The sequence below is a fragment of the Bufo gargarizans genome, chromosome 2 (genome assembly GCF_014858855.1).
Source record: "Bufo gargarizans isolate SCDJY-AF-19 chromosome 2, ASM1485885v1, whole genome shotgun sequence".
NCBI classification, from domain to species: Eukaryota; Metazoa; Chordata; class Amphibia; order Anura; family Bufonidae; genus Bufo; species Bufo gargarizans.
Genome location: NC_058081.1, coordinates 166,161,664 through 166,177,997, shown reverse-complemented (window position 1 = coordinate 166,177,997; position 16,334 = coordinate 166,161,664). Strand labels below are relative to the sequence as shown.

General features: G+C 43.7%; 1 protein-coding gene across 3 annotated transcripts in view; it reads right to left on the bottom strand.

The window, feature by feature from the left end:
* UNC13C (unc-13 homolog C) overlaps positions 1-16,334 on the bottom strand; it is a 908,495-nt gene that overhangs the window by 609,153 nt on the left and 283,008 nt on the right. For all 3 annotated transcript variants that reach the window (XM_044279668.1, XM_044279669.1, XM_044279667.1), the window contains one exon: positions 5,460-5,687. In XM_044279668.1, coding sequence (XP_044135603.1) covers positions 5,460-5,687 — 228 coding nt within the window. The remainder of the gene's footprint in view (positions 1-5,459; positions 5,688-16,334) is intronic.

The following is a 16,334-nucleotide window of genomic DNA, read 5'->3' as shown; positions in this document are numbered from 1 at the left end:
CATCATGAGGTGGTGGGGGAAAAGTTGGGGAAGGAGGTACTGCTCAGGCGGATGGCGGGTCCATTTTTGGTGCCGCCTGTTGACAATTTGAGGGTGTCGCCGTTGGGGGTCGTGCCCAAGAAGGAGGCGAATAAATTTCGCCTTATACATCATCTGTCGTTTCCGAAGGGCTCTTCGGTTAATGATGTGATTGACCCGGCAGTTTGTTCAGTAGTTCATACGTCGTTTGATGCGGCAGTGGGTTGGGTGAGGCGTTTTGGGGCGGGGGCGTTGATGGCGAAGACTGACATTAAGGCGGCGTTTCGGTTGTTACCGGTTCATCCGGACTGTCAGCATTTGTTGGGGTGTTTTTGGGATGGGTTTTTTTTTGTGGATCGTTGTTTACCCATGGGGTGTTCGCTGTCGTGCGCTAACTTCGAAACGTTCAGCTCGTTTCTGGAGTGGGCGGTTGTGGACTCGTCGGGTTGTGATTCGCTGATTCATTATCTGGACGATTTTTTGTGTATTGGCCCCCCTGGTTCACGGGTTTGCGCTTTGTTGTTGGAAACGTTGGGCTCTGTTTTTAGGAGGTTTGGGGTTCCGTTGGCTGAAGGTAAAACGGTGGGGCCGGTGACGGAATTGGGTTTCCTGGGCATAGTGATTGATCTGAAGATGTTGGTGGCGAGGGCGATTCGGGTGAAGAAGTTGCAGTTGAGGGAGATTCAATCGCTTTTAGGGAAGCTTAATTTCGCGTGTCGGATAATGCCCATGGGTCGCGTGTTCTGTAGGCGGTTGGCGCAGGCGACTGCGGGGGTGGTAGTTCCGCATCATTTTATTCGGTTAGGGAGGGAGCAGCGGGCGGACTTACGGGTTTGGAATTCTTTTCTGGACCAGTACAACGGTCGCTCACTGTTTATGGGGGGAGTGGTGGAGGCTTTTGATTTTGAGTGGGGGGGCAGGTTTTGGGGCTTTCTGTGGCGGTCAGTGGTGTGCGGGGGTTTGGCCGGAGGCTTGGGTTGAACGGGGTTGGGTGCGGAATTTGGCTCTGTTGGAATTGTTTCCCATTGGGTTTGGCGGTTTTGTTGTGGGGGGAGCGTTTCCGGGACCGGAAGGTGCGTTTCCATTGTGACAACTTGGGGGTGGTTCAGGCAATTAATGGCCTGTCGGCATCGTCGCCGTTGGTGGTGCGGCTGCTGCAGCGGTTGGTGTTGGAGTGCTTGTCGCTTAATGCCTGGGTTGTGGCGGTGCATGTGCCTGGGGTGGAGAATTGTATCGCTGACGCCCTTTCTCGTTCGCAGTGGACTCGTTTTCGGCAGTTGGTCCCGGAAGCGGACGCGGTGGGTCTGGAGTGTCCGGATTGCCTGTGGGAGCTGTTGGAGGAACGTTAATGGGTCTTGTTCGGGCGTCCCTAGCTCCGGGTACGTGGGACTTGTATATGAGGGTGTGGAGGGCCTGGGAGGATTGGTGTTCGGTGTTGGGAGGGGGAGCTGAGGAGCCGGAATTGGCGTTGTTAATGTTTTTGGGTCATGGTAGGGAGCAGGGTTGGTCGGTCAGCAAAGTCAATGGTTACATGGCGGGGTTGGCTTTCGGTTTTAAGGCGCGGAGGTTGGTGGATGTCACGAAGGCGTTTCTCGTGGTGCAGGCGCTGAAAGGGTGGCGGAGGTTGGGTGCGGGGGTGGATAGGAGAAGGCCGGTTTCATTTGGGTTGTTGATTCAGTTGGGGGGTCAGTTGAGGGGTGTTTGCCGGTCAGAGGGGGAAGCGTGGTTGTTCCGGTTGGCTTTCTCGTTGGCGTTCTTTGGGGCTATGCGGGTGGGGGAGTTAGTCTGTCCTTCGGTGAGTCGAGCGGGGGGCTTGTTCAGAGGGGATGTGGAGTTGTTTGCGGATAGAGTGGAGTTTGTCATCCGGCGGTCAAAAACGGATACGATGGGGCGGGGTCGGAAGGTGGTACTTTTCCAGATTGACGGTTGCAATATGTGCCCGGTTCGCTGTTTGCGGGAGTATGGGTTGGTTTGTCCCCCTTGTTGGTGCATGCGGATGGTTCCTTTTTGTCTCGGTTTCAGTTCTCGGCGGTTTTTTCTAAATGTTTGATCCGGGCGGGGGTGGAGAAGGAGGGTTACTCTAGCCACTCCTTTAGGATTGGTGCGGCGACGGAGGCTGCTAGGTGGGGCTTGGGCGAGGAGGTCATTAAGCGGATTGGGCGTTGGGAGTCGGCGAGGTTTAAGTCCTATGTTCGTTTGGATCGATTATAGCCGGGTGTGATGAGTTGGTATGTCAGTGTGTGGTTGTGGTATTGTTCTTTTGTTTTCTTTTGTTGCAGGTGCGGCGCCCGCTCTGGTGTGGATTCTGGGGCATTCATACGTCTTCTGGGGGGCCGTCCGGGCAGCGGTTCGGCCGGACGGCCAGCAGCTCGGCTTTGATAGAGAGTCTGCGGTGGTAAGGTGGATTGGGAGGAGGGGTATGGTGTGGAAGGGGGTGTTGCCTGAGGTGCATAGGTTTGTGCGGATGGATAGGGCGCCGGATGTGTTGGTGGTCCATGCGGGGGGCAATGATTTAGCGGCGAGGCCGATTCGGGAGCTGATCAAGGAGGTTAAATAGGATTGTTTGCGGTTATGGTCGTTGTTCCCGGGTGTGGTGATGGTTTGGTCGGACATTGTTCCTCGGCAGGTGTGGAGGGAGGCGCGGTCCGTGGAAGCGGTGAATAGGGCGAGGGTGAAGGTCAATAGGGCGGTTGGGCGTTTCATGGCTAGGAACGGGGCCGTGGTGGTTAGGCACAGGGAGTTGGAGGCTAGAGTGGGGGCCTATTGGAGGTCGGATGGTGTGCATTTGAATGCTGTGGGCTTGGACATGTGGAGTTTGGCGCTGCAGGAAGGCATTGAGGTGGCCCTGGGGTTGTGGAGGAACGCCCGGAGTTGAGGTGGTCAAGTCCGTGCGTTGGTGGCGGTGGGGGGGGGGTCCTTGGAGTTGGTCATGGTAGAAGCTGAGGACAATTGGGGGGGCCCCACGGTTGGGGCTGGACTCCCAGGTGGACCGAGTGGTTGTGGTGAATCGATGGGGGTCATTCGGTGGTGCCTTCGAGCTGGGCGTTACGGCTAGAGGCAAGAATGGCTCACCCTGGTTCGGCAGCTCGATGTTTGGGACTTCAAGGACCTCCCCCCATTGGGGTTTTACAGTATTATATATGTTATGTTGTATTTTGTTATTTAATAAACGGCTGCTGTGGCCATTACATTCCAGTCGGTGGTCTGTGTTTTATTGGTTATGGGGCTCAATGGGGGGAAGTGTAATGGTGGTAAAAGGGTAGTTGGAGGTGGGTTTTATATTGAATAAGAGGTGGCGAACGGGAAGTAACCAATACCCTCGTCAAGCAATGGCCGGACTGAGGGGGGGCGGAGCCCCCTTTAGGGGAGGCCTACATGACTAGGGTTTGGTTTACTGAGCTGGAGGGGAGGGTTGGGTCAGAATAGGTGAATGGGAGGGCTATAGGTGGGGATGGAGGTTAGGATAGGTAGTTGGAGCTGGGGGGTGGAGTTAAGGGGGTTAAATAGGGTGAGAGGAGAAGGTCAGGGCGCCATGTTAGGTGGAGAAGAAGCTCCCGCCCACCCGTCCCTTTTGTTGGAGTACGTCATGGATTGGGGTTTGGTTCGGGGGTAAGGTCTTGTGTGGTGGGTCATGTCACGGCGGCTTGTGGCGGTGGGGGGGGGTCCTTGGAGTTGGTCATGGTAGAAGCTGAGGACAATTGGGGGGGCCCCACGGTTGGGGCTGGACTCCCAGGTGGACCGAGTGGTTGTGGTGAATCGAGGGGGGGTCATTCGGTGGTGCCTTCGAGCTGGGCGTTACGGCTGGAGGCAAGAATGGCTCACCCTGGTTCGGCAACTCGATGTTTGGGGCTTCAAGGACCTCCCCCCATTGGGGTTTTACAGTATTATATATGTTATGTTGTATTTTGTTATTTAATAAACGGCTGCTGTGGCCATTACATTCCAGTCGGTGGTCTGTGTTTTATTGGTTATGGGGCTCAATGGGGGGAAGTGTAATGGTGGTAAAAGGGTAGTTGGAGGTGGGTTTTATATTGAATAAGAGGTGGCGAACGGGAAGTAACCAATACCCTCGTCATGCTAATTTTTAAATGAAAGTGCTGCCTACACACCACTTTAACTGATAGTGGTTAAAACATTGAGATCTCCACAAGAACATGGAGATTTGTATGCATCACCTACAGGTCTTGGCTTGCTAAGCAATGGCTGGAACATGTTTCACAGCTTTACAGACAGGGACAAATAATTATTCACTGGGGAGCCTGAAAGAAGCTGTAATTAATAATGAAATGAGAAATCTTAATTCACAACTTGTCACACAAGAAAGCTTATAGTACTAGAAAAGCTAATGCTAAAGAAATGATCTGCATTTATGTAAATAATGCTTATTCACCAGATAATAGAAACGTATACATTGCTTTATAATTACTCATAATTACTTTTATAATTTGCTGTTTCTCTCACTTACTGTGTGAGCAATATTTAAACATTTAAGGACATTTAAGGTACATACACACAGCTGTGTATTTTATGCAAATATTATGTGTAGATTTTTGTGAAGATTTTGCTGCATTTCCACATCAAATCCACACCAAAATCTGCATGTGTTACTTGCTCATCCTTTGCATTGCAATGCTACGAAGGTCAATGTTTGTACGGAAAGTTTCCGCAAGTGTACTTAGCAGGTAACTGTATTACTGTATGTTGTGGATTTCCTCACATAATATCCTGCTATATGTGTAAGGCCTCTTGCACACGACCGTATAAAATATTATAGGGCTTTGATGGCTAACCTCCGGAACTCCAGTGGTGGTAAAAGTACAACTCCCAAGATCAGGGGTGCACCACCAATGAGGCAAGGTGAGGCGATTGCCTCAGGTAGCACCAGGTAGAGGCAAGCGAAAGGGCCATGGGGATTGAGCGCTTCCATTGTGGCAAAGGGGTTAGGTTAAGAAATTGGCATGGGGGGGCGCAGTTTCAGTTTTCGCCTCAGGCAGCAGAAAGGCTAGGTGTACCCCTGCTCAAGATGCACACTTGCTTGGCTGTTCTCAGAACTTCATAGAAATGAATGGAGCATGCTGGGAGTCTTAGTTTCCCCTCACCTGGAGTACCTTGGTTAGCCATCACTGTCATAGTGTATGACCACGTGGTGCAGTCGTGGTCAGTTTGGGGCACGGCCAGCTGCAGTTAAGAATCATGGGGCCAACTAGGCTGCCTAATATTTGACTAACGGAGATCACACTGTGTAGGTGGTCTGAATGCTTAATGGCCTTGCAAATGTAAGGTGCTGTGTGGCCATTAAGCATTTCTTGACGCAGAAAGCCGCACCCATACGGGTCACAACTGTGCCATGTGGTGGTACCCTTATAGATAAGAAGACTATTAATAAGTTACTACAGAGAATTAAAAGCTCTCTCTAAGATATATGACAAGCTGTTCTTTACCTGTGATCCTGATTTTGGCAGACCACTTGGATGTCCCATCTAGAACACTTTGCTTGGCTGATTTTGTATGGTGCACAAAATCTTCTTTTGATATCTGGAAAAGCCCTTGAATAAGCTCAAAAACCTCTGGTCTGTTTCTTTCTCGGATCTTCATTCTTTCCTTCATTGCCATAATAATGTGCTGAGTTTTGTCTTCTGCTCCATGTTTGGAACTTTTTTCTGCTGCTCCTAAGAAACAAATAGAATAATATTAATGAACATCAGTTGGGACAAAACAGCCCGTTGTGGCATCCAAAAACTAGCTTTCACAAATGTCTTTCACGAAGAGCCCCACTTCACCCAACAAATATTTTGCCTGGAATGCTTCATGTGGGGGTCTTCTGAATGAAGCATTACATTCAAAATGTGCATTGTGTGTAGGGTGGCCAGATGTCTGGCTTTAGGCCGGACAGTCTGGTTTCTGAGCACCCTGTCCTCCAGCCAGTGCAGGGCCTAGACGTACGCTGAGGGTGTAGTCCTCTTCATTGTAACCACAAACTGACTAACTGAGGCTTCTTTTACCCCCCCCCCCCCCCCTCCCCACACACCTAATAGGATAATTTTTATCATTAATTGCATGAAGAAAACACCTTTTTGCCTAAAGTCCATTGAAAACACAGGAGCAAAGTTAGTCAAAGTCATAAATGCCATGTTTTAAAGGCATCAGCATTGATTTTCCTAACAGCTTTCACAAGATTATTAATAAACCTCTAAAAGCAACAATAAAATGACATTATTTTTGACAAAAGAAAATAGACACATGCAGGTATATGTCATAGTTTGGCCTTTATAAGCACAACTTGGCCTTACATGTGGGATGATAAGGTCTATACAGGGAAATACTGGACAGCTGGGGTTGAATTCTAAAGGGGCAGGGGGCAACCTTGAAGCCAACAGTCCCAATGGATGTAACTTGTCGCCAACTGAAAATAATTTAAAAAGAAAACTCACCTGTACCTGGACCGTTACCTTGCTGAACCAGAAGTGGCTTGGTCCATTACCACTTTGTCAATCACTGACCTCAGTAGTGAGTGCTACTGATGTGCTGTTCTAACACGTGAACTCAAAACTTAGATCCTATATGCCACCCAGGATATATTCAAATTGACAGATCCAAAAGCAAAAGGCTTTCTAATTCCTGTTTCAGGTCATTTCTTTTTTTGTTATAAAACATAACATTTATTTTTGTACTTATTAAAATCAAAGATTTGTATGTTACCCAAATAAACTAACACTGGTAAAAGTAAAAGTGACCACCTGAATGTATTTCACAATTATTTCTTTTGACAATTATTTCTCTAACTGCTATGAGAGATCCACTGGGATATTTGCTTCGTATCCCTTATAGTCCCTGTGCTGTGGCTTTATTCACTTTATACCTCCTTAGTAACAATTGATGTCAACATTCACCATCAAATGTTATATCTGACTTTATCAGCCTTTATTATATAATTGTCCCCAGCACATTCATGGTTAGTAACTTATTACTTAATATGCTTCTAGCTACTGTTCAATCCTACTCAACCTAGTCTTATGTTTGTGACTCTATGCCCCTCATCGCTGTTTTTCTTATTTAATGCAGTGGTTCCTATGGAAGTCAGGGTGTCTGCAGTCCACCCCACTGCACATGTTCATTTATTGGTCACTAATATTAAAACCTATATTCGCAGCTCCCTCAACATGTTAAACCACACCAGCGGTGTCCTCAGGGTAAATTGGAGCTACAGCTAACACGAGCGCTACCATCGGATGTGTTTTAAAACTGAAAGGTGGGTTCTTAATAATCCTTATCCAATGTGGGAGTGCTCCTGTTTGACCTAATAGGGAATGTCCTCCAATAGGTGCTCTCCATAAGTGTCCATCTAGTGTGCATGTTTTCCATTAAAATGACCTTTTTTTATATGTTTATAATTACTATTGCTTATGGTCATGTTCACATCACCTTTGGTCTCATTTCATCATACCATGAAGTTCATGAATTTTACTGTGATCTCTATAAAGTTCTTTTACCTTCTCCACCAATCAAAATCTCCAATTGATTGACAAACCTATCGTAATTCATGCCTTTATCAGATTTAAGTAATTAGAGAGGTACATCCATGTGCATGTCTATTTACATAGCCCCTATCAGATGTTCAGGCCTATTATTCCCTATTTATTACTGGACTATCATAATTTTTTATTAATAATCAGTATAGACATATCATCATAAGGATATACTGTTAATATCCCTAGCCCCCTTTTTTTTTTTTTTTCTAAACGAATGCTGTTAATAAATATCCTTCATTCAGTCCCACTATGAATCCAGCGAGCCTCACATTGCAATAGTTTCCTATCCAAATTTCCACCTCTGGGTCCCATTTTCATTTTTTCTATTCCCCAAAAGCGTAATACATTCACATTTTTACCATGGGCGTATCTTACATGTCTTGAACTGGGTGTATTCTTATCTGTCTTTATTGTGCTTAAGTGACCCAAGATGCGCCGTCTAAGTTTTTGTGGCGTCTTCCCGACATATAATTTTGGGCAAGGGTATGAAGCTAAATAAACCACTCCCTGGGTTTTTCAATTAATGAATTGTCTGATCTTATATTCCCTTTGATCGCTAGGGTTAATGATTTTCTTGATACATGGAATATATTTGCAGAAGGAACAGAGTCTCCGCAGGGTGCTGAACCCTGATATTTATCTCTGTTGTCTTTTATTCTTGAAGTAAACCATTTTATCTTGAAGTAAACTATGCACTAACTGGTCCCTCAAATTCGGGCCTCTACGATAAGTAATACTCGGATTTGGAGTGAGAGCTGATTTTAGTTCTCTATCTGATCTTATAATATGCCAGTATTTTTTTAAAATCTGGTTTACTTCCCTATTGTACGCATCGAAAGTGCCAATACATCTGATTATATTATTATCCTTTTTTGTTGGAGTTTTTAATAATTCTTCTCTATTAGTATACTTTGCCCTATTTAAAGCTTTTCTGATGGGGCAAATGGGATATCCCCTACTTTGAAATAGCTAAAGGAGTTCATTACTTTCCTTTATGAACAACAACTTGTACAATTTCTCCGAGTTCTCAAGTACTGACCAACCGAAATACCCCTTTTCAGGGGAAGAGGGTGCCAGCTTGTCCAATGCAAGTAGCTATTTGTGGATGTAGGTTTCCTATAGATCTCAGTTTTAAGTTTACCCTCTTCTGTTTTTATTCTTTTTAAGAACAAAAAATAGATCTCCTTTTCCTGAATCTCATAAGTATATTTCATACCTATGTCATTATTGTTTAAGACCTGGATGAATTTGTGAAAACGTGAATACCCACCTTCCCAAAAGGATGAGGATGTCTTCTATATACAGTACAGACCAAAAGTTTGGACACACCTTCTCATTTAAAGAGTTTTCCTTATTTTAATGATTATGAAAATTGTAGATTCACACGGAAGGCATCAAAACTATGAATTAACACATGTGGAATTATATACATAATAAAAAAGTGTGAAACAACTGAAAATATGTCATATTCTAGGTTCTTCAAAGTAGCCACCTTTTGCTTTGATTACTGCTTTGCACACTCTTGGCATTCTCTTTATGAGCTTCAAGAGGTAGTCAACTGAAATGGTTTTCACTTCACAGGTGTGCCCTATCAACTTTAATAAGTGGGATTTCTTGCCTTATAAATGGGTTTGGGACCATCAGTTGCGTTATGGAGAAGTCAGGTGGATACACAGCTGATAGTCCTACTGAATAGCCTGTTAGAATTTGTATTATGGCAAGAAAAAAGCAGCTAAGTAAAGAAAAACGAGTGGCCATCATTACTTTAAGAAATGAAGGTCAGTCAGTCCGAAAAATTGGGAAAACTTTGAAAGTGTCCCCAAGTGCAGTCACAAAAACCATCAAGCGCTACAAAGAAACTGGCTCACATGCGGACCGCCCCAGGAAAGGAAGACCAAGAGTCACCTCTGCTGCGGAGGATAAGTTCATCCGAGTCACCAGCCTCAGAAATCGCAGGTTAACAGCAGCTCAGATTAGAGACCAGGTCAATGCCACACAGAGTTCTAGCAGCAGACACATCTCTAGAACAACTGTTAAGAGGAGACTGTGTGAATCAGGCCTTCATGGTAGAATATCTGCTAGGAAACCACTGCTAAGGACAGGCAACAAGCAGAAGAGACTTGTTTGGGCTAAAGAACACAAGGAATGGACATTAGACCAGTGGAAATCTGTGATTTGGTCTGATGAGTCCAAATTTGAGATCTTTGGTTCCAACCACCGTTTCTTTGTGCGATGCAGAAAAGGTGAACTGATGGACGCTACATGCCTGGTTCCCACCGTGAAGCATGGAGGAGGAGGTGTGATGGTGTGGGGGTGCTTTGCTGGTGATACTGTTGGGGATTTATTCAAAATTGAAGGCATACTGAACCAGCATGGCTACCACAGCATCTTGCAGCGGCATGCTATTCCATCCGGTTTGCGTTTAGTTGGACCATCATTTTTTTTTTTTCAACAGGACAATGACCCCAAACACACCTCCAGGCTGTGTAAGGGCTATTTGACCATGAAGGAGAGTGATGGGGTGCTGCGCCAGATGACCTGGCCTCCACAGTCTCCGGACCTGAACCCAATCGAGATGGTATGGGGTGAGCTGGACCGCAGAGTGAATGAAATCTCTGGGAACTCTTTCAAGACTGTTGGAAGACCATTTCAGGTGACTACCTCTTGAAGCTCATGAAGAGAATGCCAAGAGTGTGCAAAGCAGTAATCAAAGCAAAAGGTGGCTACTTTGAAGAACCTAGAATATGACATATTTTCAGTTGTTTCACACTTTTTTATTATGTATATAATTCCACATGTGTTAATTCATAGTTTTGATGCCTTCCGTGTGAATCTACAATTTTCATAGTCATGAAAATAAAGAAAACTCTTTGAATGAGAAGGTGTGTCCAAACTTTTGGTCTGTACTGTACCTGCCCCAAAATAAAATGTGGCAGGTATATGGCGACGTCCCCTCCGTAAATACCAAGTGATCCTTCCCACCACCCTAAAAAAAGATTTGCATACAATGGTGCACCTGACTTCCCCATCGCAGTCCCTTTGATTAGTAGTGTTCCTGAACCTTAAAATATTTGTGCTCCCAAATAAACTCTAACATAGACAATACCAACTCATTGTGCTGTTGAAAATTTGTACTCTTTGCGCTCAAAAAAGATTTGACGGCTCGTAATCCAAAGTGGTGTTGAATATTCCACGTCCAAGCTTGCCAATAATACATCTGACGTTACTGTTACATCATTTATTTTAAGGAGAAGATCTTTGGTATCTTTGATGTATGACGGTAAAGACATTACAAAAGGCCTCAAAATCTGGTCCACATATTCGCTAATTCCCTGTTTCACACTATCATTACCAGAGACAATAGGTGTTCCCAGAATTGGTGTCTTGTTCTTGTGCACTTTAGGGAGAGCGTAGAAAGTTGGAATGGACGGGCTTTTGTTATACAAATTTAGATATTTATCCTTTGAGATTAAGTTATTATCGTTGGCCATCATCAGGAGTTGTTTTAATTCTTTCAAATAGTAATTCATTGGATTTTCTTGCAAAATCCTATATGTTATTTTATCCTTAAGTAATCTCTGGACCATATCCACATAGTCTTCCCTATCTTGAATGACAATATTTCCCCCTTTATCACTAGGTTTTATTATGATTTCTCCATTCCTTTTTAACTCATCTAAAGAATTTCCTCTGGTTTTTTTATTTTATTTTTTTATTTTTTATTTTATATAACAAACATATACAAAAACACAAAAATCCAAAGATCCATATTACATAGATCAATAATGCAATAAAATGTTACCCCATACCCACCCACCATCCTTTGGAGAGAGAGAGAGAGAGAGAGAGAGAGGAAAAAAATAAAATAAACACCACATCCGGCCTTTTTTTCCATATTTTTTTAAAAAAAATCTGTTCTCTCACTGTGTCTCTCGGACACCCCTTCTAATTTAATCAAATTCGCAACTGCTTCTTGCCACTGTCCCACTGTATGAGGATCTACATTTAACCATTTCCAGAGTATGAGAAGTCTAGCTTGAAATAATACTTTACCTAAATCCAATCGTATCTCTTTATTTAGTTTAAAATGTTCTGTAGCTCCTAATATACAAACTACTGGATCTTCAAAAACTTGAACACCCAGAAATTCTAATACAATTTCTGCAATTTCTTTCCAATATCTAAAAAGTTTAGGACATCTCCAAAAACAGTGTATAAGATCTCTCCTTTACATTTTGGGCACTTATCAGAAGTTCTCAAGCCTATTCTCTTTAATGCCCAGGGAGATCGGTGTAGCCTATGGACTATAGAAAACTAAGACATCTTATGTGAGGCCCTTTCCGACACCATGATATAACTTCTAAGAGCATCATTCCATTTTTCTTCCGTAAGAGACGGGAACTCTTTTTCCGATTTTCCTCTGGCAAGTATTGTAATACGTTTTTTTTCCTTCTATCAACATCCCATATCTTTTTGCCGTTATTCCTCTTTTATCTCTTCCATTAGTGGGGGCGGCATATATTTTTTTATTTCGGTTTTAAAGACATGAAGGGAGGATCCAGCATCGCGACCTCCTTCATTTTCCACGCAGCGTGGAGATTTTAAATTCTGATATGCTGATTATAAGTGTAACTTTGTGAGTACAATAAACCTTTTTACGGAACATACAGTACAGACCAAAAGTTTGGACACACCTTCTCATTTAAAGAGTTTTCTTTATTTTCATGACTATGAAAATTGTAGATTCACACTGAAGGCATCAAAACTAGGAATTAACACATGTGGAATTATATACATAACAAAAAAGTGTGAAACAACTGAAAATATGTCATATTCTAGGTTCTTCAAAGTGGCCACCTTTTGCTTTGATTACTGCTTTGCACACTCTTGGCATTCTCTTGATGAGCTTCAAGAGGTAGTCACCTGAAATGGTCTTCCAACAGTCTTGAAGGAGTTCCCAGAGATGCTTAGCACTTGTTGGCCCTTTTGCCTTCACTCTGCGGTCCAGCTCACCCCAAACCATCTCGATTGAATTCAGGTCCGGTGACTTTGGAGGCCAGGTCATCTGGCGCAGCATCTCATCACTCTCCTTCATGGTCAAATAGCCCTTACACAGCCTGGAGGTGTGTTTGGGGTCATTGTCCTGTTGAAAAATAAATGATGGTCCAACTAAACGCAAACCGGATGGAATAGCATGCCGCTGCAAGAGGCTGTGGTAGCCATGCTGGTTCAGTATGCCTTCAATTTTGAATAAATCCCAAACAGTGTCACCAGCAAAGCACCCCCACACCATCACACCTCCTCCTCCATGCTTAACGGTGGTAACCAGGCATGGAGAGTCCATCACTTCACCTTTTCTGCATCGCACAAAGACACGGTGGTTGGAACCAAAGATCTCAAATTTGGACTCATCAGACCAAAGCACGGATTTCCACTGGTCTAATGTCCATTCATTGTGTTCTTTAGCCCAAACAAGTCTCTTCTGCTTGTTGCATGTCCTTAGCAGTGGTTTCCTAGCAGATATTCTACCATGAAGGCCTGATTCACACAGTCTCCTCTTAACAGTTGTTCTAGAGATGTGTCTGCTGCTAGAACTCTGTGTGGCATTGACGTGGTCTCTAATCTGAGCTGCTGTTAACCTGCGATTTCTGAGGCTGGTGACTCGGATGAACTTATCCTCCGCAGCAGATGTGACTCTTGGTCTTCCTTTCCTAGGGCGGTCCGCATGTGAGCCAGTTTGTTTGTAGCGCATGATGGTTTTTGTGACTGCACTTGGGGACACTTTCAAAGTTTTCCAAATTTTTCGGACTGACTGACCTTCATTTCTTAAAGTAATGATGGCCACTCGTTTTTCTTTTCTTAGCTGTTTTTTTCTTGCCATAATACAAATTCTAACAGTCTATTCAGTAGGACTATCAGCTGTGTATCCAACTGACTTCTCCACAACTCAACTGATGGTCCCAACCCCATTTATAAGGCAAGAAATCCCACTTATTAAACCTGACAGGGCACACCTGTGAAGTGAAAACCATTTCAGGTGACTACCTCTTGAAGCTCATGAAGAGAATGCCAAGAGTTTTCAAAGCAGTTTTCAAAGCAAAAGGTGGCTACTTTGAAGAACCTAGAATATGACATATTTTCAGTTGTTTCACACTTTTTTATTATGTATATAATTCCACATGTGTTAATTCATAGTTTTGATGCCTTCCGTGTGAATCTACAATTTTCATAATCATTAAAATAAGGAAAACTCTTTAAATGAGAAGGTGTGTCCAAACTTTTGGTCTGTACTGTATATAGACGACATCCTCATCCTTTTGGGAAGGTGGGTGTTCACGTTTTCACAAATTCATCCAGGTCTTAAACAATAATGACATAGGTATGAAATATACTTATGAGATTCAGGATTCAGATTCAGGATTCAGATTCAGATTCATAGACATGAAAATAAAGAAAACTCTTTGAATGAGAAGATGTGTCCAAACTTTTGGTCTGTACTGTATATGTGAATGTGCTTCACTATTTTGCGACCCCTTCGTTTTTATAGGTTTGGATGAGGGGAAGAATTTTATGAGTACTTACATTTCGTCCCGTGCTTGGATCTGATGGTGTAAAACCGCATGGTGTGAAAAAAGAGGACCTCAGAAATATCTGCAACGCAATCCTATTTTCGTACAATCTGTGCGTGATTTGAGGCTAGGACGGAGGTTCACCTTCCAGCAGGACAATGACCCCAAACACACTGCTAAAGCAACACTTGAGCAGTTTAAGGGGAAACATGTAAATGTGTTGGAATGGCTTAGTCAAAGCCCAGATCTCAATCCAATAGTAAATTGCTTCACAATAAAAAAAAAATGAAAAAAAAAATCATCTAAGTTGTGGGCATGTTCTGTAAATTAAATTATGCAAATCCTCAAATAATTTCAGGTTGTGAGGGACCAAAATACAAAAAAAGTCAAGGGGGTGAATACTTTTGCAAGGCACTGTATCAAAGAGCGGACTTTGACACTGCGACCTCGGGAACCGAGAGTTCAGTGCAGAGTATATTGAGATCTTCAGATGGTAGAGTAGGTATAAAGAGAAAAAATAAATAAAAGAAGATAGCAAACACCTAAAAGACCTACCCAAAATGGAAGAGATATATCACAAACATGTCCGGAAAACCAGATAAAACAGCTCGGGACAGACCAAAGCATGATGAGGGCCAGTACAAATATAAACACTCTTATTCCTTCCACATCTATGCAGTCCTTCTCCTTTGCAAAATCTTCGCAACAAATTACAAATATCAGTCAAGATTCCAATCGCCCAACTGTATCAACTTTACAGACAAATATCAATCCTGTGAAGAAAATTACAACAATAGTGCCACTTTTTTAGGCCAAACAGGGATACAGTTGAGGGACAGGGAGAAGTGGGCCTACAGCAAATGGGTACATTCGTACTTATTGAGGTTGCAAATGATAAACAAATAATTAATCTATCGAAATGCCAAATAACGCCAGCCCAGAAGTCCCTTCTGAGCAAAGGCTTAATGTTTACTCCAATACCACAGTGTGACAAATTTCTATGAATTAAAGATATGAACCTATTTGCACACAAGTTGGTGCCACACCTTGCCCTATTAATGTGCGGAGGTCTGTCAGACTGGCTGCACATGTCTGACTTCTCTGTTTGTTTTGGTTTGGGTTTGAGCTGGATCCACCTTCTCTCAGGTGTACTGGGTTTGATTGTTAGTGAGGCTAATTATCCCTCCTTCCCCTAGAGGCCTGTGCAGGTTATAGTTCTTTCCTGTGAGCTCTGGATGTGTGATGGAACGTCTGATCCAGCTCTGCTCTAAAATAAGTCCTCTCCGTTATTTTCCATTGTGCCTTTTATCTAGGCTTCTAGGGAGACGCTTGCTTCCTCCAGGTTTGAAGAAGCAGGTTGCCTCTTCCCTTTTTCTTACAGCTTAGGGTTTGCCCAGGGTGTATAGGTTTAGGCACGAGGGCATGTGCATATCCACCATTAGGGTATGCACATGGGCACAGCAGTTTAGGGAAGACTTTTAGGGATCGCTAGGAGGTGACCCTTTTCTCCCTTTTGGGCCTAGTTATTTGTTCTGTTTGGTTTCCTGTGTTTGGTTATTTCCCTGCTTACCTACCTATCGTGACAGTTGGCCCTTCACAAGGACACATAAACAATATGAAACATATGTAACTAAGTTAAATGAGAGGGAACAGATGAGTGTGGAAATGTTGGAGATTCTCATGAGAGAAAATGAAGGAGATGTTGTGATGCTGGATCCTCCCTTCATATCTTTAAAACTGAAATAAATAAAAAAACTATGAGCTTGCCACATCTTACTATTGGGATTTTTGCCCATTCCTCTTGCTCCAGCTCTTTCAAGTTGGATGGTTTGCGCTTGTGAACAGCAATCTTTAAGTCTGACCACATATCTTCTATTGGATTGAGATTTGATTGATTCCAACACATTTACATGTTCCCCTTTAAACCGCTCAAGTGTTGCTTTAGCAGTGTGTTTGGGAGTCATTTTCCTGCTGGAAGGTGAACCTCCGTCCTAGCCTCAAATCACACACAGATTGTACGAAAATAGGATTGCGCTGTAGATATTCCTGAGGTCCCTTTTTACACCATGCAGTTTTACACCATCAGATCCAACATTTCGTCCCATGCTTGGATCTGATGGTGTAAAACCGCATGGTGTGAAAGAGGACCTCAGGAATATCTGCAGCAAGATCCTATTTTCGTACAATTTGGATTTAAAGTGAACTTGACCCACATCCC